The 23,071-nt window shown below is 40.1% G+C and overlaps 1 protein-coding gene across 1 annotated transcript; it reads right to left on the bottom strand.

Annotated features, from left to right (window-relative positions):
• Positions 1 to 19,012: 19,012 nt before the first annotated feature.
• LOC141695643 (uncharacterized) lies at positions 19,013 to 19,554 on the bottom strand. Its single transcript, XM_074499876.1, has 2 exons — positions 19,119 to 19,554; positions 19,013 to 19,029 (listed from the first exon to the last, which is right to left on the bottom strand). Exons 1-2 carry the CDS (start codon positions 19,552 to 19,554, stop codon positions 19,013 to 19,015), a joined length of 453 nt encoding a protein of 150 aa, XP_074355977.1.
• Between the last annotated feature and the right edge of the window lie 3,517 nt (positions 19,555 to 23,071).

Here is a 23,071-nt window from a genome sequence, read left to right as displayed (position 1 = left end):
AATTTTAACTTTTTAGCAAAATCTTGAGATATAAATGACTTGGTTGCTCCAGAATCAAATAGGACATTTGCATGTTCGGAATTTAACAAAAGGGTACCTGCTATCACGTCAGTGTTTTGGACAGCATCCTGAATAGTCATATTGAAGGTCCTAGCAGTTGGGGGTCGGTTGGAGGCAGCTTTGCTCATCCCTGTGGCTGGGGGCTTCAATGTCGGGCAATACTTTCTCATGTGTCCTACCTTCCCACATTGAAAATATGTTACATTGGGTCGGGTGCAGTTGTTGGCAAGGTGTCCAATTTGGTCACACCGGTAACATCTCAGAGGGGCTCTTGTCTGGGTACACACTCCAAGGTGTCTTTTCTTACAGGTATGACACTCTGATATTGGGGCGCGGGGTTGGCTATGAAATGTGGCCCTAGATTGTCCACCGCCCTGGCCAACACTCTCACTCGGGGCCTTTCTTAATCCGGGGCCTCGTGCAGGTTGGGACGCCGCTCCCCTGACGAACCTTCCTGGAAGGCTCCTATTCCTGATTCCTATCCCTTGGCTTCCCATCTTTCTCTTCCTATTTTCTTTTTCCTTCACACTCTGCTCACTGCCAGCTTCAACAATCGAGGCTTTCTGCACTAAGGTGGCATAGTCTGTCAGCTCTAACACCGCCACTCAGTTATGTATCCACTGTTTCAGACCAAGCTGAAACCTTCGCGCTTTCTTCTCTTCGGTATTCACAAAATCAGGCACAAATCTCGACAACTCAGTAAATTTGGCCTCATATTCTGCTACAGTCATCTTATCTTGTTTCAACTCCAGAAACTTAATCTCCATCTGGGTCTCCATAAACCTAGGAAAAAATTTATCTAAGAACAGTCGGGTAAATCTATCCCATGGGATCACAACATCGGTCTCTAGGTTTCGTTTGGACTCCCACCAGTAGTTAGCTTCTCCTTTCAGCATGTAAGAAGCAAAAATGGTCTTGTGTCGTTCCTCAATACCTAATATCTTGAAGGACTTTTTATCTCTTTGAGCCAGGCTCGTGCTTCAGCGGGGTCGGCCAATCCTAGAAACTCTGGGGGTTTGAGAGATTTGAATGCCCTAAAGGCAGTAGCTATAGTCTGTTGGGCAGTATGTGGTTGTGGTGGAATAGGCTGTTGGTTCAGATTTGCTCTTAACAGTTCCATAAATTCATTCATGGGGTTCCCTCCCTGATGGGTATCCTCAGCCTTTTCTTCTACATATTCTTCCTCATCGTATTCATTATAATCTAGATCCTCTTCACTTTCTTCATTTACTACAGGGTCATTTTCATTCCGTTGTTGGTTAACAGATTCAGCGGGCTATGCCCTGGTTCCTCTTCTACGGGGTGGCATTGTTTTGATAATGAAAATTGGTAAACACAGTAGAATTTATTCATATGTAAGCATGTCATTTATTACCTAGCAGGTTTTTTATAAAGTGCAATAATATGGACATCATTTTCTTAATAACTGCTTAGATATATATTCATAAGATCTCCCACTTATATCTTGGGGATGAAACAACTAGCCGAGTGTTATGGATTAAAAACTAAGATGTATAATTGCTGTATTTTTTACTAAGGAACGTGAGCTTCGAGGCTCGATTTGACTGCTCTTGTGTTTCGTGACTCAATCTGCCTTAACAAGATGCCTACGTACTTTGCTGATTACCAAGGATCAAGTCAAAAAACGCAGTTCTGATTTGTGGGGTGAGGCCCCTTATATAGATGTTGGGAGTCCTTGAATTGGACTTGGTATAGGAGACTTGGTGGTCAAGTCTCTGAATTAGAATGGACTTTGGAGTCCTAGGAAGTAGGAAGTTGATTCCTTATCCCATGAGGTTCCTTGGAGGGCAATCTATAAGTATTTATATTTCCATTAGGTCTTATCTTAATGGCTGATTTTTCCCTTATTAATTAATTACGAAATTAATTAATAATTAGGGTTTTGCGCCTTCTTTGTTCCATCAGACCTGATCTGGTCCATCAGGCCTGATCAATGTGTTGACCTTTTTGGTCTGAATGTCATACATCTTCTTATTGGGCCTTGCAGCCCAAATCATGTGTAATTAATACAACATTAACTACGTAATCAGGATTTATTTAGTCCCTATCATTTACCCCCCAACTTTTGGGAAACATTGACTAGGTTTCGCAAAAGTTAAATTCATTTGTTCCCTTCCAGGGTATCGTTTCTGTGTAAAGTGTGGAGCGACCTACACATTTACAACGATTCTCTTTTATTCCTTTTATTCAGGAATTATCTTAATTTTCAGGAATTTTTCCTTTAATTCTGGGATTTTTCCTTAATTTCCAGGATTTTTTCCCTTAATTCTGGGATTTTTCCTTAATTTTCTGGATTTTTCCCTTAATTCTGGGATTTATCCTTAATTTTCTGAATTTTTCCCTTATTTTCTGAAAATATTACCATTTTTCAGAAAATATTCTAAGGAATTTCCTTAATTCTGGGAATATTCAGAATATAAAATTCTTTTTTCAGAAAACACATTTTTTCCTTCTTTTTTCCTCCCTCTTTTTTCTTCTCCTTTTTTTAATACCTGGCTCGACCAGGAATCCTGTTCGACCAGGATCCTGGTCGAATTAGCCTCTGATGTGCCTTGGTCGAAGGAAATTCGTTGAGGGTGCATTCGACCTCAAGTCCTGGTCGAATTTCGGCCAGGATTTTTACCTTGTTTTTTTTCGACTAGGATTTTTCTTCCCTTTCGGTCAGGATTCTCATTTTTTTGACCGAATTAGCCGTCTTTTGGTTGCCCAGGTCGACAGGATTTCGACCTCAATAATTTTGATTAGTATTCCTTTGTACTTCCTGGTCGAATGGGTCTCAATTCTGGTCGAATTAAACCTGTTTTTCAGCCTTGATCGACAGGATTTCGACCTCAGGAGCTTCGATCAGGATTTCATTCCATATCCTGGTTGAATGGGTCTTGAATATATTAATTTTTTGCATATATTTCTGTAATTCGGATTTGGGCCCTTAAACCTGGGCTGGATTCTTTTGGGCCACCCCCCTTTTTGGGCCTGTTTTTGGCAACCTTCTTTTTTCTGGGCTTCAATAAACAAAATTTTGGGCCCATTTTTCTAGGTCCATTTAGGTTTTGCACTTGACCCATTGTTTTAACTGGGCTCCTTTTCCACCCCTTTTTTTCATAAAAATCATTTGGGCCTCAAACAGGGCTTTGGGTTTTTCAAGATTTTTCTAGAATTGGGCCTTATTTCTGAGCCCAAATTCCAGGTTCTTCTAAGTTTTTTCTGGATTCTTCCAGAATCTTCAAAAATTCAAGTTTTTCTCTTGATTTTTCTAGGAATTTCCTGGATAATTCTAGAACCTTCTCATTTTTGGGCCCAAATGGGTTTTTCAAGGCCCAAATCACCTCCTTCTTGGCTATATAAAGGTGGGATGTGAGTGTGATTTACTCATACTTCTCATTTCACCTCTTCCCACAATCTACAATTCTCTTTCTCTCAATCACTTTTCTTCCTTTAGTTTTCCGGCCACCATTCCTTCCAAGGTTTCCAGGTTTTTCCCAGCTTTACTAATGGCTGACAAGAATTCCGAGAGGGCGGCCAAGATAGCCTCGGCTTCAAAACGAGGTAAGGATATCGAGATCCATTCTTCATACATGTCTTTGATCGATATGATTAACACCGGGGGGATGAATATCCCTCCACTGCACATCTCGATTCTTTTAATCATTTTAACACTTGGCACAACATAGATTTCGATAAATTAAATGCACGTTATAACGTCCTTCCTCCTCTTAGATTAGTTCCCGTTTCTGGTGGTGACCGTACTTGCCACTAGAAACCTGACACTCTTTTTATTTATACAGATGCCCTCGATGCTGGGCTTAGGTTCCCTTTTCATCCCTTCATTCCTCATCTTCTAGCTAATTTACAAATCAACCCATGTCAGCTTCCTCCAAACGCTTGGAGGAACATTTTATATTTTATGGTTTGCTGCCTTAGGAAAGGTTTTCCCCTTTCTGTAGCTGTTTTTAGGAAGGTTTTTCAATGTTACAATAGCGCTTCTGGTAATTGTGGTTGGGTCTATGTCAAACAAACACCCAAATGTAAGCATATCTTTAACGGCGCCTTTATTCCCGATAATAATCAAAATTGGAGGAATAGTTTCATCGGGTTACGTTGGGAGAATGGCGACTGGGGCACACTCTTCAGATCTTCCTTCGGGAAGGTTAGTGATGGTAGCCTCAAATTTATTCACTTAACTCCCGAGGAAACTAATATTTATAATGAGCTTACTCGGGATGACGGCACTACTACCAGCTGGACTCTCTTAGAGGAATTCTCCCTCATTCATGTGGGACTATCCTCTGTTTCTCAACAGGGTATTTTTCTTCCCTTCTCAATCTATTTCATTTCATGCATTATTGACACCACTTATTTTATTTTTTATCTTATCTTGCAGCTGCCAAGGAGATCAACGAGGATAACGTGCCCCTCGTTGAGCAAACTGCTAGAATGAAGAAAGCTCGCCTTGCGGGTCTGGACACTCGAGGAAAGGCCACGGAGCCTATCTTCTTGTGGAAACACAAGGAGCCCATGGGGGAGGCTTCAGCTGAGGGAGTTGAGGGCCACAGTGCTCCTATTACTGCTGCTGCTCCTGATGCTGCTTCTACAGGCGCCTTCCAGCCTCTCTGGGGATTCCGCCGAGGGGATACCATGGTGGGATCCACCAAGCATGCCTGGGATTGGTCCTATCATGGTGTGACTCCTAAAGATTTTACTGACGTGGTGCCACCCCTGACCTAGAGAGGATAAAGCTCATGGGAGCTCAGTCTCTGGCTTCGGTATGACCTTTTCTTAAATTTATCTATCTTACTTGTAGCATTCACTTGCCTTATATTTTTGTTTATTGTTTCATTTCAGTCTAACGCCTATTTTCAAAGCGCTGTGAGGAAAGCTGAGTCATGGAAGAGGGCTTCTGACAAGGCCGACAATGCCCTTAGGAGGCAGCAGAAGAAGTATGCTACTCTAGAGAAGAAGTTTAAGCGCAAGGAGGAAGAACTCGGAAAATCTAACGCCGAGCTGGTGGTGCTTCGGGCCGAGAAGGATAAGGCTATAGATAACTATCTGGACTCGGAGGAGTTTGCCCAGTCCATGAGGATAAGGGATGACTCAGTCTTCCCCGGGGTTTTTAGGACTGGTTGGGGCACGGCCCTTGGGACCGTGAACGAGGCATGTCCTGATATTAACCCGGCGGACTATGTCTCCCCTGATGACGAGGCTTTGCTGCAGAGGTTTCGCACTCGAGTAGTTGTCTCGGATCACGTCCCTCAGGACCCGCTTCTTCCTCCTCCCGAGTCTTCTTCCAGGCCTGCTGAGGATGACAGCTCTTCTTCCTCCTCCGAGACGACAGAGACTTCTAGCGAGAGCGGAGGGGATGACGATATGGATGTCGAGGGCACCTCAGATCCTTAGAGCTTTTCCAGCCCTTCGTGGCTTGTTTACTTTATCTTATTTTCGAGACTTTATTTATCAAACTCTTGTAATATTTATTTGATCTATTTTATTTATCGGATTTTATGCTTGCATTTCACGCATTTGGTTTTATTTGCCTTGCCATAGAGATTCAAACATATTTCGAAAACTTTATGAATTCTCATAAATTGTTTGGGACTCATCCCTTACACGAGTCTTAATAAACCTCAAAATAAAACTAGAACATATAAATCCTAAGCAAGCAAAGCTTCAAGGTGCTTTTCAACCTACTTGTCATCTTGACAAGTGAGAATCGTATTCAGTCGCCCTACACACAGTAAACCTACAGGTTTTGTGCATACCAAGTTCTCGGGACTTCAAAACCATCCATAGTCTCCAGCTTGTAGGTTCCTCTACCTTGAACACTCTTGACTTTGTATGGCCCTTCCCAATTTGGGGCAAGCTTCCCTTTTTGTCCTACACCAGAAGCTTCTATCTTCCTCAAGACTAGGTCACCTTGTTTGAAAAACCTTTCTTTAACCCTTAGGTTGTAGTAGAATGAAGCCTTCTTCTGATACTCCACTATCTTCGCATGTGCCTCATCTCGTACTTCATCAATTAAATCCAGGGCTAACCTTTGCCCTTCCTCATTCCCCTCAGCATTGAAAGCTTGAATCCTGGGAGAGGAATGTGATATCTCCACGGGAACAACTGCTTCTGCCCCATATGCTAACATGAAGGGAGTTGCTCCAGTCGTGACTCTACAGGTAGTCCTATAGGCCCATAGTATTGGGAATATCTCATCCACCCAATTATTTCTCGATTTCTCAATCCTCTTCTTTAGTCCATCCAGGAGTATTCGATTTGCTACCTCTGCTTGCCCATTGGCTTGCGGGTGAGCCACAGAGGTGAACCGTAACTCAATTTCATTTTCTTCACAGTACTTCTTGAATTCCTCGTTGTTGAATTGTGTTCCATTGTCAGTGACTAGGATGCGGGGAATTCCATACTGGCACATAATATTTTCTCACAGGAATTGTGCAACCTGCTTAGTTGTGATTTTGGCCAAGGGTTTGGCTTCAATCCACTTAGTGAAATAATCAATGGCTACAATCAGGAACTTCCTTTGTGCCGTGGCCATGGGAAAAGGCCCCAGAATATCCATTCCCCACATAGCAAAGGGGATGGGCGAGTTGATAGAGGTCAGCATCTCGGGGGGTTGTCTAACAACCGGTGCATGCTTCTGACAGCAGTCACACTTCTTCACATATTCTTTGACATCAGCCATCATTTCTGGCCAATAAAAGCCTAAACGGGTTATCTTATGAGCCAAAGCCCTGCCCCCCAAGTGTTGCCCACAAATACCTTCATGTACTTCTTCAAGAGCCAAGTATGCCTCATCGGGCCTGAGATACCTTAAGTAAGGAACCATGAAAGATCTTTTATACAGAATCTCATCTATCAAAGAGTACCTTAGTGCCCGAACAGCTAACTTCCGTGCTTCAGTAGCATCGTTTGGCAACCAACCGGTTTGAATGTGGGCCTTAATGGGATCTATCCATGACTTCCCCAGGCCTATATGAGCTGTAAGCTTAACATCGATGCTTCGTGTCTTCAAAACGCAGAAGTATACACTTCCTGAACTTTCTTCTATTTCAGACGAAGCAAACTTTGATAATGCATCTGCCTTAGCATTTTCCTCCCTTGGAATGTGCTCAACATGGCATTCATCGAATTAGGTCATCACAGTCCTTACTAGGCGGACATACTTAGCCATCGTATCTTCCCTTGCCTCAAACTCTCCCTTTACCTGGGATATGACCAGCTTCGAGTCTCCACGGACTTTTAAGTTCTTGACTCTAAGTGTCCCTACTAGGCCGAGGCCAGCTATCAGGGCTTCATATTCCGCCTCATTGTTTGTGGTCGGGAAATCTAACTTCATGGCATACTCAATCAAGAACCCATCAGGGCTTTGTAAAACCAATCCTGCTCCACTTGAATTTGTTTTTGATGCTCCATCAAAATAGAGAACCCAATATTCTTTTTCCTTATCATCTTTCTCTTTGTCCCCCTTATCAACTTCCTTGTCTTGAGGTATGGTATCTTCATGCCCCCCGACTTCTTGGCTGGGTATGGTACATTCCACCATAAAGTCAGTTAATGTCTGGGCTTTTATTGCCGTCCGTGGCTTATACTTGATGTCGAACTCTCCCAGCTCTATTGCCCATTTGATCAGCCTCCCACTAGCCTTGGGACTATGAATGATATTTCTCAGGGGCTGATCTGTTAGTACCTCAATTTGATGAGCCTGAAAGTAAGGACGTAACTTTCTTGAAGCCATTACCAAGGCTAGAGCAAATTTCTCAATAGTTGAATAATTCAACTCAGCACCATACAGAATTTTGCTGACATAGTACACAGGTTTCTGGATTTTCAGTTCCTCCTTAACCAACACAGCGCTCAAAGCACTCTCTGAAACGGCCAAGTATAAGTATAAAACTTCATTCAAAGCTGGTTTGGCCAACAACGGGGCCTGGGCCATATATTGCTTTAACTCCTCGAATGCCTTCTGGTTTACCTCACTCCATACAAAGTCCTTAATGTTCTTTAGTGACTTGAAGAAGGACAAGCACTTGTCTCCTGACTTGGAGATGAATCATCCCAGCACAGCAACCCTTCCTGTGAGCTTCTGAACATCCTTGACAGTTTTTGGTGGTTCCATGTCCAGGATTGCCTTTATTTTATCGGGGTTGGCTTCGATCCCTCTCTTGAAGACCATCAATCCCAAAAAGTTTCCAGATCCTACTCCAAAAGCACACTTTGTAGGATTTAACATCATCTTGTGGTACCTCAGGACCTCAAAAACTTCCCTCAAATGGGTTATATGATCAGTCTTTACTAGACTCTTGACTAACATGTCATCAACATAGACTTCCATAGTCTTGCCAATAAGATCCTTAAAAATTTTATTTACCAACCTTTGATAGGTGGCTCCTGCATTCTTAAGACCAAATGCCATAACAAGATAGCAATAAACACCAAAGTCAGTGATGAATGATACCTTTGGAATGTCATCTTTGTGCATCTTAATCTGATTGTATCCACTAAATTCATCCATGAAGCTCAGCATCTCATGCCCAACAGTGGCATCTATCAAGTATCAATCCTTGGCAACGAAAAACAATCTTTAGGGCATGCATCATTCAGATCAGTGAAGTCTATACACATTCTCCACTATCCGTTGGCCTTCTTCACCATTACAGGGTTCGCTAACCATTCCGGAAATTGAATCTCCTCAATGAAACCAGCCTCTAAGAGCTTCTCTACTTCCTGTTTTATAGCTTCTTGTCTTTCCGGGGAAAAGTTTCTTTTCTTTTGCTTCACTGTCTTCCGATTTGGTTCCACATTCAACTTGTGAGTAATCAGTTTTGGGTCTATGCCTGGCATATCAGCAGCTGACCATGCAAACACATCACTATTTTCTTGCAAAAATCTCACCAACTTCCCTCTAAGGGGCTCCTCGAGTGTGGCTCCAATGAAAGTCATCCTCTCAGGATTCTCGGGGGCTAAAGGAATCGAAACCAAGTCTTATGCTGGCTTTCCTCTTTTCTCATCATTCTCTCAGATATCCATATCTTCAATAGGAAGAATATGCCCCCCAACTCCACCTGCCCTCAAAGAGGCTACATAACAGCTTCTAGCCATTTTTTGATCTCCTCTCTCTTCTCCAATCCCATTACGGGTGGGAAACTTCATAACTGAATGGTAGGAAGAAGGGATTGCCTTGAAGGCATGTATCCATGTTCTCCCCATAATAGCATTATAAGTTGAACTAGCCTTTACCACCACAAAGTCCAACATTTGCGTTATTTGCCTTGGTTCCTGGCCTATGGTGGTTGGCAACTTGATTATCCCTTCCATGGGACACTCTACTCCCGCAAACCCATATATCGGCATGTCGGTTGGGGTCAATTGGGAGTCGTTATATCCCATCCTTAGAAAGTCGTCATGGAGCAAGATATCCACTGAAGCACCATTATCCACAAGGACCCTCTTGACCGGGCTATTTCCTATTATCGGTGTTATGACCAGCGGGTCGTCATGAGGAAATTTCACACCCTCCAGGTCAGAATCATCAAAAGCCAATGTTACTTATGTCCTGGCCCTCTTCGGGGCTTCTCCAACAATAAGCATAACCTCTCTAGTATATGCTTTTCTGAAGTTCCTGGATAATCCAGCAGTAGTTGGTCCTCCAAAGATTGTGTTTATCACAGGCCCTCGAGGTCGCGGCCCTCCAAAAATTGCGTTTATAACCGGTCCTCTAGGCTAGGGATTCTGCCCCTGATCGCCTTGGTCCCTCCTACGATCTTCAAAGTTCTTGCTTCCATTGTTATTCCTATCCCCTCCTTCTCTAGTGTATTTGTTCAATCTTCCTTTTTGAATGAGGAACTCAATTTCATCTTTCAGCTGTCTACACTCATCAGTGTCATGACCAACATCTTTGTGAAATCTGCAATACTTGCTTTTATCTAGCTTGGCAGGATCAGCCTTCAAGGGCTTAGGCCAACGAATATCTCGATCTTTTTCGATTTCCATCAGGATCTGGCTTCTAGGAGCATTCAGCTTAGCGTATTCAGTGAACTTTTGCCCAGGTCCTCCCTTCTTGGGGGTTGAATCAGGGTTTTGCTCGGTTCTAGGATACTTGTCCTTAGCGATATACTCCAGATCAGTTTTCTGTTTCTTGCCTCCAGTAGGCTCATTACTCATTACGATCTTCCTCATGCTCTCTTCCACCTTGATATACTTCTCTGCCCTATCCTGGAGCTGCAACATGCTTTCAGGGGGACGTTTGGCCAAGGACAACTTAAAAAACTCATCCCTAGTTCCTTGTTGCAGTGCTATCATGGCTACCTTATCATCAAGGTCTGGGACTTTTAAAGCCTCCTTTGTAAAATGATTCAGGTAGTCTCTCAAGGATTCCTTTTTCCCTGCACAATGCTCATAAGAGATGCTGAACTTTTCTCATGTACTCTCCCGCTGATGAATTGCTTAATAAAATCTTGACTTAATTCTCTGAACGACCCAATAGAGTTTGGGGGAAAATGACTATACCACATTTGAGCCATACCCGACAGGGTTTGAGGAATGGCCCGACACTTAATAGCATCATTCACGGGCTGCAACAGCAGTGCATAAGAGAATGTTCTAACATGATTAGCGGGATCTCCCGTGCCATCATAAGCTTTGATAGTTGGCATCTTGAACTTCCTTGAGATATGGGCATTCATTATTTCTTCAGTGAAAGGCGGAGTAGGATCATCAGGATCTCCAAGGGGAAGAAGATTGCTTGGATCATCCCTTGGGACAACAGCCCTTCTCTGTACTGGACCATCCAGGTCTATGACAGGAGGAGGATTTCTCCCTCTAGGAGGTACTGGGGGTCTGGTGGTCTGGTGCGCCTCCAAATCTCGCCTCAGCCTTTGAATCTCAGCCTCATGAGCCCTGGTCCTTTCCTGCACTTCTTGGGGATTCGTCCCTTGGGTGCTTTGAGGATGTTGGCTACCATCAGTCATCGGCTCTTTGCCAACACGTCTCCTTCTTGGGGCTACTTCATCATTCGAAGATTCGGAGTCTCTCTCAGTGTAAGGACCAGAAAATTCCTGATCCTCGGGGATAGGAGCCAAACCTCGTATGTAAGGGGGCGATCGCCCTCGTGCTTCACTCTGTCCAGCATGTCCACTTCCTCCAACCTCGGGGTAAAGGGGCATCCCATAAGGAGGGTTAGTGGTCACAACAGTTGAATACTCATACCCAATGGGTCGAGAATTCACAGGTGCATGTAGTTGTTGAACTTATGGATTTGTACCTTGAATAGCCGAGGGAATCGTCCCTTGTAGCTGAGGTTGAGTTGCCCCTATCTGGGCTTCCCCTTGGGTAGCTACATAAGTTGAGTGAGAAGGTATTTCCACGATTGATGAAACCACTTGGGTTGTCCCCGATGGTGTTCCTCAAGAGCTCTAATTGTTCTTCGTGTTCTTGCCATGGTTGTTGTTGTGCTTTCCCACAGACGGCGCCAAATGTTATGGATTAAAAACTAAGATGTATAATTGCTGTATTTATTAATAAGGAACGTGAGCTTCGAGGCTCGATTTGACTGCTCTTGTGTTTCATGACTCAATCTGCCTTAACAAGATGCCTATGTACCTTGCTGAGTGCCAAGGATCAAGTCAAAAAATGTAGTTCTGATTTGTGGGGTGAGGCCCCTTATATAGATGTTGGGAGTCCTTGAATTGGACTTGGTATAGGAGACTTGGTAGTCAAGTCTCTGAATTAGAATGGACTTTGGAGTCCTAGGAAGTAGGAAGCTGATTCCTTATCCCATGAGGTTCCTTGGAGGCCAATCTACAAGGATTTATATTTCCATTAGGACTTATCTTAATGGCTGATTTTTCCCTTATTAATTAATTACGAAATTAATTAATAATCAGGGTTTTGGGCCTTCTTTGTTCCATCAGACCTGATCTGGTCCATCAAGCCTGATCAATGTGTTGACCTTTTTGGTCTGAATGTCATACATCTTCTTATTGGGCTTTGCAGCCCAAATCATGTGTAATTAATACAACATTAACTACGTAATCAAGATTTATTTATTCCCTATCACCGAGTTCATACATGCCTGATTACAATACATTACTACTTGTCCCGAATACTGTAATGAAAATATATAAGCCGTGTACCCTGAAGGGCTAGGAACGCTATCTACTACTAGCTATCCTATCAAAATTGGTGATAAGTCATCTAGCCTTCTTCAAGATCCATATCTAGTCACTAGTCCCTCAGTCACTATCACTGCGCGTGAGGTCACGCACCCTCCTCATCGCTCCTGCCAAAAACAGCTCTGCATCAACCACCGGGATGTATCCTCCAATCGATGTCATCCTCATCTGAACCCTGGTACGGAGCTCGATCCTATCAATCTCTCTGTGGGCTATGGCTGGGGAATCAGCTCTGAAATCCCCTGGGTATCCTAGTCGGGTGGCTCTCTTAGCTGTCAGTGCCTGGCGTAACTCCACAATGCGAGCAGATGCTGCAGTAATCTCAGCGTTAAGCTGAGCCACCATCCAGTCGTGTAAAGCTACATATATGGTCGCCGGGGGTGGTAGCGGTGAATCTGGGTTGCTAGAGGATATGTCATAAGCCTCGTAGATCTGTGCACGTATCCCCTCCTCCTCAACATCATCAGTATAGGGTATAGGGCTCTGAATCCCTGGGGTTGGGGTAGAAGAGCGAATAGTCGGGTGAGGGTACATCTCTACATCCCTCCATCCTACGCCATCTCCCTGAGTCATCTCAACGACATTAGCTATGGGGACAGGAAGGTCAGTATCCTCCTCTAGGACATCCTCAGTAGGGTCATCGTCCGAACCATCAATGGGTGGGTTCTCTGGCTCGGGAGTAGGATCACGCTCAGGAATCATAACATCATCAACAGGATCAACCTCCCTCATAGGCTCCACTGGTACCTAACACAATAGGCAAGGTGTTACTAACTTAGAGTCGGAATTCCCTTGAGGGTAAAACTGTCAAGACTACCCATGTAGCCTGACGACGAACTCGACTTGAGCTCTAATTGATTATTTTATTATTCCTATGTCTACGTATTTTATGTCCTATCATTTCTAATATTTGATAACCTAAGGCTCTGATACCATTTCTATGGCGCCCCAAAATCTGGGGTAAAGAATCTCGGAGACCACGCTATCTAAACTACTATAACCACACAACTTACACCATAATATATAAATACTCACACTTGACGACCCCACACTCATCACACACACACACGCTTATAGGTTATTGTCTTGGAAACGAACCATTCATAACTAGAGTGATTTCAACCATCAAGGGATAATTATTATAACCCAAAAGTAATTAAGTCTTACTGAGGAGTAACCTTTAAGTAAGGCTGGTCCACCAACCAAATATATGTTTCTTGTTTATAACCTTACATAAGTCATACTTATAAATAAGCCGAACCAAAAACAACTGAAAACTAATCCAGCTTATTCGAACTACCTGTGGTACAGCACCAAACAATCTATGGAACAGCTGGCCATTTCCTACCCGTTTCCTGGCTGTGGTTCTCATGGCAGGCATCTTGATTCACTGTTGTGTTGTGTCAATTTAAGAAAACAAGTGTGAGCTATAATGCCCAGCATAATAATGTACAGTATGAAAATGATTGTATGATAACCTACGTAAAACATCATATATGATAATTATGTTTTATTCGAAAATAGTTTTCCCTTGGTGATACACACCTTCTTATAAAAACAGTTCTTTAGGGGATTTTATTATCCTCCAAATACCTTAATAGGAAAGCCAACACCTAGGCTTGGGTTACGGTATTGCATCACAATTCCAATTGGAAGAAATTAGGACACTCGTTGGAGCCACCGTATATGATGATCAGTCGTAATACGATAATGGTAACCTTTTCTACTAGTAGAAGGATGACACCTTCGTATCCCGGTTATCACCCTTGCCGCATTCGAGCTACGTGTCCCATTTTTGGGTATACACATACTTCACAAGTTCCTGAGTATATAGAGTACCTTCGCCTGCGGTACCTTTGGTAGTCCATCTAGTACACATAGTACCGGAGTCTACCCCTCCCTTGTCCTTTAAAAGAATTCTATCAATCTCGAGAACTCGAACCACATCGAAGTTCCCAAGCATTTTGCTTGTCGATAGAAACAGTTTATCTCACTAAGATATAAGTGTATATATGTATATACGTACTTCCGAGATTTTCGGAGGAAGTACTAAGGATGTGAGTTGACCGTTGTCAACAGATACTTAACTAAAGGGGAAAATTTTCTCCTTGAAACTATATTTAAAATATTAAATAAGTCGGGATAATATTCACCGACGATCTGAAATTATTCGAATGATGTTCCGAAATCAGGAAGTATATTTTAAATTAGGATCTATGATTTTTAAATCAATAATAAACCCTTTATGAATAATAAATAATTAAATAATAATCAATAAATAAATAAACCTCGAATGAGTTCACTCTCTAAAAGAATATTTAAAATAATATTTCTCAACTAGTTTATGTCTACATAGTTAATAATCTTTCATGTATAATCGGGTTTGAAATACATGATCGTTGGAGTATACTACTCCCATAATAAGGATTATGTATTTCGTATTTATCATTCGAACAATAAAATATAGTTGAGGGAATATAATCGTTGGGAAATCGTTTTAATAAAAGTTCGAGGTATTTTTAATGTTTCGTAAGTGGACGTTAAGTCCCTTTAAAACGTACTATTATGGACTTGTAATCGTTCGATAATATCACCGGAATGAATCCCGGTTTTTCATCTTAAAATCCCGACCGACTCTCGGTCTTATAATCATACGTCACGCTTAAAGCGGAATTAAATATTTTACGATATATACTTATCGTACAACATCGCTACATTATGCGAAAATTCAACAACTACGTATCATGGAAAGCATGGTATTTATGCAATGATAGTAAAACAATCCTTTCACAACACTTCAGTAAAATGGAGTTGGGTTCGCAAACTTGCATGGGTATGTCGAGGTGGAGGATGCTCTATGTTCCGCTCGGAAATCTATAACCATAAACACAATTCGCTTCGTTAGGTCCCATCTACTTTACAGCGACCCATACTCATGTGCTACTTATTATGCACCCTCTAAACTTGTATTATCCTTATTATTCCTTTAAGTCATTATTCACATAATGGTTGCTTTATTTTTCTACATATCTTAGGTTCATTTTCATTTTCGTCGTCGGCTCCGCTTATGGATTCTACGTTTTCTAATCACGCGGCCTCGGCTCTGATATTTTTATAAAACTGAAAAATTATTATTTTTACTTGAAATACTTATGGAAGTTAGGAAACTCAATATGTTACTCTCTGTAAAGATATCATGATTTATAAACACTTTTAAGTCGGCCCTTTATATTTTTAAAGTTCGTAATTCGTAACAGTTTTTGTCGCGTAAATCACTTTTAGTAAAATGACCATAACTTTTGATCCATAAATTGGAATCAAGCGATTCAAGCGCCTAAATGATCCTTATAACATTTTCTATCATAAACAAGGGTTATTTTTCAAGAAACTACAGTTTACATTTCCGGGACTTTCTGCAGAAACTTAAAGTTACGATTTGTTAGTTTGAACGGAATTACATTTACAATTAGGGTTTGGTTTACGCCCTAACTCTTAACACAACCACCAAAAATCATCATCTCATCATCAACACACAAACTCCTCTCAAGAAAGTCATGTTCTTGAGGCAACAAAAATCAACCTTAAATCTACTTAACTAAATATCAAGATTTCATCACTACCACTTCTAAAACTAGGTTTTAAAACTACATACTAAATGGATCTTGAAAATAAATCTTAAATAAAGTTAGGCCAAAGATTTTTACCTTTATTGAAAGCTTGAGATGTGTTCTTGAGGACGGTGAAGTCTTGGAAGTGCTTGGTATGATTTTTGGAACATAAAACCACTATGGAAATCAAGAAACCAAAGAGGATTTACTATTCATACTATTCACTAGTGACTTTCTTGATTTTATTTCACCCATCAAACTTTGATAAAAATATATGAAAGAATTTTCTTACCTTAGTTTGATTGTTAGGAAGCTTGAGAATTGATGGAATTATTTTATCATGGCTATAACTTGAGTTTTGATTTTGAATTTCTCCCTTCTTTCTTGAAAAGCCTAATGGAAACAATGAAGGGGTGGGGGGTTTTATGCTTGCTTCTCTTGGTTGCTTCTAGGAAATGGGGTGGTGATATCTTTCCCTTGATTTTTATTCTTCCTAGTATAGCATTCTAGGTTTATTCCTTGTTGCAAATCTTGGGGACAAATCCAAGTAGCTTGCTAGCTTACAAGCTAAACTACATGTGTTAGCTTCCTTAGCACACTATTTGGCTAGCTTGCTTGATCATCCTATGGTTAGCTCACTATTTGATGAATTAACCATGGTTACTTTCTTACCATGGTTAGTTAGTGCGTTACATTTATTTAATCGTTTACGCGTTCGCTCGGTTGCTTAAGCGTTTTCGTAATACTTACTCGTAAATGATTCATGATGTAATTCCTTTCGTATTTATTCCTTATGTTTTGAATTATCATGCTTGGATATAAATCCATAGGGTTTTAATCTTGTAATTATATTGTGATTCCGGTAATCCTTGATGAGTCGTAAATATGGTCGGTTTTCAAAGTTCATTTTCTTCGAAAACTAATAGTGTTTACATACACTCATTTGGTATGTATATTCATAATATCAACTCCGAAACTCATTTTCTCATGCACTACATAGTGTGGGATCAAAAGCTTTTCTCGTCCGTCAGGGTTACTATTCATTAAACGTTTTACAAGGTCTCAAAAATTCGAGTTATTACATCCTTCATCGAGAAACTATTTCCACACCAAGTCTTAACAGGCTATAGAGAATGTATGTCATTCCCTATTAGTAATATGTCACCTACATATAGTACTAGGAATGCCACATGGCTCCCACTAACCTTCTTGTAAACACATGGTTCATCTTTATTTTGAATAAAGCCAAACTCTTTGACTATTTCATCAAAACGACAATTCCATCTCCTTGAGGCTTGCTTCAATACATAAATAGATCGAAGCAACTTACAAATCATCTTAGCAAACTTTGGATCAACAAAACCCTCAGGTTGTATCATGTAAACATCCTCTTCAAGGCTCCCACTTAAGAAAGCGATTTTGACATCCATTTTCCAAATCTCATAGTCGTAGTAAACAGCTATTGCTAGAAAAACCTTGATGGAATTGACCATAGCAACCGGTGAAAAAGTCTCATCAACCATGTATTTATTTGAAACTTTTTTCCACTAGTCGCGCCTTATAGGTCTGTACTTTACCATCCATGTCAGTTTTCTTCTTAAAAATCCATTTGCGCCCTATAGGTTTTACCCCTTCAGGTGGACCAACTAAAGTCCATACTTTATTTTGGTACATGGACTCCATCTCGGATTTCATGGCCTCTAGCCATCTCTCGGAGTATGGACTGTAAATAGCTTCTTGGTAGGTAAAAGGCTCATCATTGTCTATGAGCATCACATCATCATCTTGAGTCAAGAATAATCCATAATATCTCTCTGGCTCATGACGAGCCCTACTAGATCTACGAACAACCTGTGTTTCCGGAGCAGGAACATCTTGATTTATATCCCGCTCACTTTCCAACTCTGGTTCAATATTATTTTGTACATCTCGATCTTCATCAGGATCTATAGCCCTCCCACTATTTTTCTTGGAAAGTAACTCTCTTTCAAGAAATATAGCGGTCCGAGCAATAAATACTTTGTTCTCTATACCCTTTTGTTTCTTCAGGATATCCTATAAAAAACATTTATCTGATTTTGGTTTTAACTTGTCAGAGACAAAGCATTTCACAAACACTTCGCATCCCTATACATTCATAAATGACATGCTATGACGTTTTTCAGTCCATATCTCATATTGAGTCTTTTGAACCGATTTAGTTGGAACTCGGTTTAGTGTATATGCAGCCGTTTCTAGAGCGTAACCCCATAAACTTATTGGAAGATATGCTAGACTCATCATCGATCGTACCATGTCCAATAAGGTATGATTCCTCCTCTCAGAAACTCTGTTCCATTGAGGCGTTCCACGTGGAGTAAGTTGTGATACGATACCACACTCCTTCAAGAAACCTTTAAACTCGAGGCTTAAGTCTTCTCCTCCACAATCTGATCATAGAACTTTAATACTTTCCCCGATTTTCTTTTCCACTTCATCCTTGTATTCTTTGAAGTTTTCAAAAGAATCGGATTTGTTCTTCAAAAGGTACACATATCCATATCTATCATCAGTAAATGTAATGAAGTTGTAAAAGCCACCTCTCGCCATCGTACCCATTGGACCACATACGTCACTATGTATAAGACCTAATCGTTCGGTGGCCCTTTCACCTTGTCCATTAAAAGGAGCTTTAGCCATTTTTCCAATTAGACAACATTTGCATTCTTCGTATGATTATAAATCAAACTTATTCAAGTAGCCATCTTGATGTACCTTGGAAATGAGTTTCTCATTTATGTGACCTAAACGACAATGCCAGAGGTTTGTTTGATTTGAGTCTATTGTCTTAATTCGTTTATTATCATTACTATTTATATTATAGACAGGAGTATCAAGATCAAGAACATGTAAACCATTAAACAAATGTGCAACCCATAGGTAACATTATTCATCAAAAAGGAACAACTATTGTTCTGAATCAAAAATGAAAAACCTTTCTTGTCCAAACAAGAAACTGAAATAATGTTTGTGCAAATCGCAGGCAGGTAAAAACAGTTATCTAGTTCTAAAATAAGCCCAGTGGGCAATGATAAATGATAAGTCCCTACAGCCAAAGCAACAACCTTTGCTCTATTTCCAACATGTAGGTCGACTTCTCCATTTTCCAATGTCCTACTTCCCCGCAGTTCCTGTACATTTATACAAATGTGAGAACCACATCTAGTATCTAATACCCTTAAAGTAGAAGTAGACAAATTAACTTCTATAACATAAAAACCTGAATTAGAAGCGCTAGAAGCCTTTTTCTTCTTCAGATCCTCCAAATAAGCATGACAATTTCTCTTCCAATGACTAGATTTCTTGCAGTAGTGACAAATATCACCCTTTGCAACACCACCTCCAGGTTTCAAAGCCTGTTTAGGAGCAGTTTTAGGAGCAGCAGCAGATTTGGATCCCATCCTCTTCTTTCCTTTCCATTTACCTTTCCCTTTGGCACTCTCTTTATTCACCATCATTATGGGAACAGGGGACGCCTTCTGAATATTGGTCTCAGCAGTTTTTAACATAGCCAAAAATTCGGTAGGTGTCTTGTCTATCTCATTCATGTTGTAATTCATTATAAACTGAGCATAGTTGATGTTTAAATATTGTAATATTAGATCTATCTGGGCTTCTGGACCAATCGCAGAACCCAGAGTAGCAAGGTACTCCATATATTCAATCATCTTCAGGACATGCGGTCCAACCGGATCACAATCACCCTATTTGCATGCATAAAAAGCTTTGCTTGTATCAAACCTCTCTTGATGTAACACCCCCAAATCCGGGGTCGGGGATTCGGGTTGTCACGAGTTCCATTTCCCTTAATAACACCCAATCTTAGTAAACAATCAACTACTCTGCACTGTGACCCCACAATAACACACACACCACAAGTTATAGTCTCAGAGATGAATATCCAAAATTAATCACAAGTCGTTTTCTTCCACAATTATAAGCCAATACACCTTAAAAGGGTTTCTGAATAAATTTACATTTTTTTGCCATTATTACAATTGATAAAGATACATAAGTCTGGTACATCAAAAGTTGAAAGCCTAGCCTATTGGTAGTTCCTACCTCAGCTACAGCGACATCAACACCTATAGGAAACTGCGGAACGTTTCCTGATCGCTTGCGAATCGGGAGCTTGGCCATGTTCATCTTTTCTATCTGTTGTTGTGTGATGAAAGAAGAAAGCAAGGGTGAGCAACAAGCCCACCAAAATAATATGTATAATGATTTACAATATATGAGCATTCTCATAGTACTCATGAAAGTCTTGGTCAAGAAGAAATGAACCAAGTTTGATATCTTAATGCGATGAAGTCGCAAAATATTCAGTATATATACATATATACTTTTCAAAATCTTGGAAGTCCTATTCCATGCATAATATACACAGAGTTCCAGTTTATAACTGTATAAAACTATCGTTGCAAGGTGATCTCATATATCTAACCTTGTCTCAACGTTTTTCTGAAAATCTTTGACATGCATAAGATAATCATTTACTAGATATAAGTTTAAAAGATGAAGTTACAAGATACTCCAATATACTTATATCTTTTCCAAATACTACTTGAACTACCACCGTTCAAGTTATAATTAGTTCAAAAGTTCATCACATAGATGAGACTACACGATAATACTTGAATAGATTCAATCTTTAAAATATCATCAAAATAAAATAAAGTTATGAGATACTTCATTTGATGCAAACATCATTTTGAAAACTTGACCCTGCCAACACTCAACAATCGCCCAACCGTAGCCTTTCTATCGAAGTGCTCTGGGTAGTGTTGCAGAAATATCCAATTGGATGATGAACTCATTACGGGAGTTTGCCGCGCCAGGAAGACCACTTACGATGATCAGTCGTAGTAGTACAACCCCACCATTTTCTACATGTAGAGGAGAACCTGTCGGATTTACTTGTCAACCAAACACTGGACTCCTAAGGAATGGACCGTCTTAGCGGAACTTCCGGGCCATTTGGGCCAATATAATAAGGTTGGTCCGGCGCTACTCGACCACTTACGCCACTCCTAGTTCAGATGAAATCCATGACTCTGAAACGTAAAGCTCGTCCCCCCTTTCCCCAAGTAGAAACTTGTTGATACGGCTTCACCAAGAAGTCGTATCTAGTTGGAAAGGAAAACTCACCGATATTTCCCAGGCGATGCCTGTTAATGGATTAACTTGTTCCAAGAATTTTACTTCCCGAGTGTTGGGTAAGTAATCAAAATTCTTTTATCAAGACAGCAACCTTGTTGCGAATATAAAACACACCACAGAGCCGGATCCCTCAGGTTTTGAGCGAGTATTTAAATCCCCTTCGAAAGGAGGATCTTAAATATAAAAATGAGTTTTGGGATCCACTCTAACTTTTAAAAATCATTTTGAAGACTCGCAAAACATTTTTAAGAATGTTTGGAGTGATGCTGATTTAACAAAATAAATCAGTCCCAATATATTAGAAAATATCTGAATATTATTATTTAACTAATATTCCCATAAAGAATAATCTTTATATAAAAAAATAATTGAAGTAGATGTTGTAAAACTTATACTTGAAATGAGTATTAAATAACCAAAGATATACTTATACGAAAGTACTATCTTTATTTGAATCATCAAAGATAAGTTTGATTATCGACACATTATTCTTTAATAAAATAAAGAATATATTTCAGCAAATAATCGGAGTCATAGATCCTCAAATTAATATTTAAATAATATTCAATAAATAAAATAAGCTGAGTCATAAGCCCTCGAATGAATATTCGAAATAATATTCAATAAATAAATAAGCTGAGTCATAAGCCCTCGAATAAATATTCGAAATAATATTCAATAAATAAATAAGCTGAGTCATAAGCCCTCGAATGAATATTCGAAATAATATTCATTAAATAATATAAAGTTATCGAATAAACCTTATTCGATTAATAGTTTTGAAAACTATAGCCATATATATAAATATATATATATAAAATCTACTCGGGATCCTCGACTCCCGGTTTTAGAAAATGTTTTCACCTTTGGGTCTCTATACTAAGGGTATATGCAAATTACCGCTATTCTCTAGCATAGGTATTATCAACTGAACCAACAGATATATATGGCAAGAATACGAAACAGGCATGCATACGTACCATATCACATGCTACAATATATCGCAAGAATTTGCTAATTTAACCATCATGCATCTATCACAAGATAATGCATATACAAGTGTATACATCACAACAACAGTATAACGGATAGAAAACTTGCCTGAGTGCTCCCGGATAGACTTAAGCTTAGAGTGTGTCTGATAACCTATGAATAACAACATAAGTCGGAATTAGACCCCGGTCGCTTAAGAAACTAGACTTTAACCATTTAGAGTCCTAATGTTCGCTTTCGCGCTTAACGATTCACTTAAGTCGCTCGAGTGCCCGTGGCTCCACCATTTTTAATAAATTTACCATTACGAGTTTTAAGGAGATTCTTTTGCAAATGTCTTACCAACTGCCTATTACACCTTACATAAATGTTTTTTACCCCAATTAGTCATTTAAGGTCCTTTACCAAGGTTTCAAAGTAAGGCGAGGGGTAATGGTTCGTTCGCGAAACGTCGTTACTTAAAACGGCCGTTTCTCCTAAACCGTACATCGGAATCAAACGAACTACATATCAAAATGAAGCTCGTAACAGGAACTATCTAAACATGGCAATGGTAAAAACCTAATAGTGAGTTCAAGGGTTCTGATGTTAAGAACAAAAACAGTCTACGGTAAATCGGGCATTACGACGGCTATATTTACGCGATTTCCCAATTTTATACCATTCCAATTCAACCACCAATCAATCCACAATCACAACCAAATCAAAACTCCATCCATACTACATCATAACAGCCCCAACAACTCAACATTAACAATTTATACTTATTCCCCACATGAACTAAAAGCTTTACTTAAGTTCTTTAACAAATTATCAAGATTTACAACTCCAAAAACACCACAAAACCAACTAATCTCTACAAACTCAACCAAACTTTAAACAAACAAGCATCATGATTCACATATACTATATCAATCATATTCATTCCTAATTACTCAAAACTAAAGTTAGGGTTTGGAGTTTATACCTTCTTTGGAGAGTGGAGAATCAAGAGAATGGCTTGGAATCACCCTTAAAGTC

Source organism: Apium graveolens, chromosome 11, assembly GCF_009905375.1.
Source record: "Apium graveolens cultivar Ventura chromosome 11, ASM990537v1, whole genome shotgun sequence".
Taxonomy (NCBI): domain Eukaryota; kingdom Viridiplantae; phylum Streptophyta; class Magnoliopsida; order Apiales; family Apiaceae; genus Apium; species Apium graveolens.
Note: the sequence above shows the minus strand (reverse complement) of the source record. Positions and strands in the feature narration are given on the sequence as shown.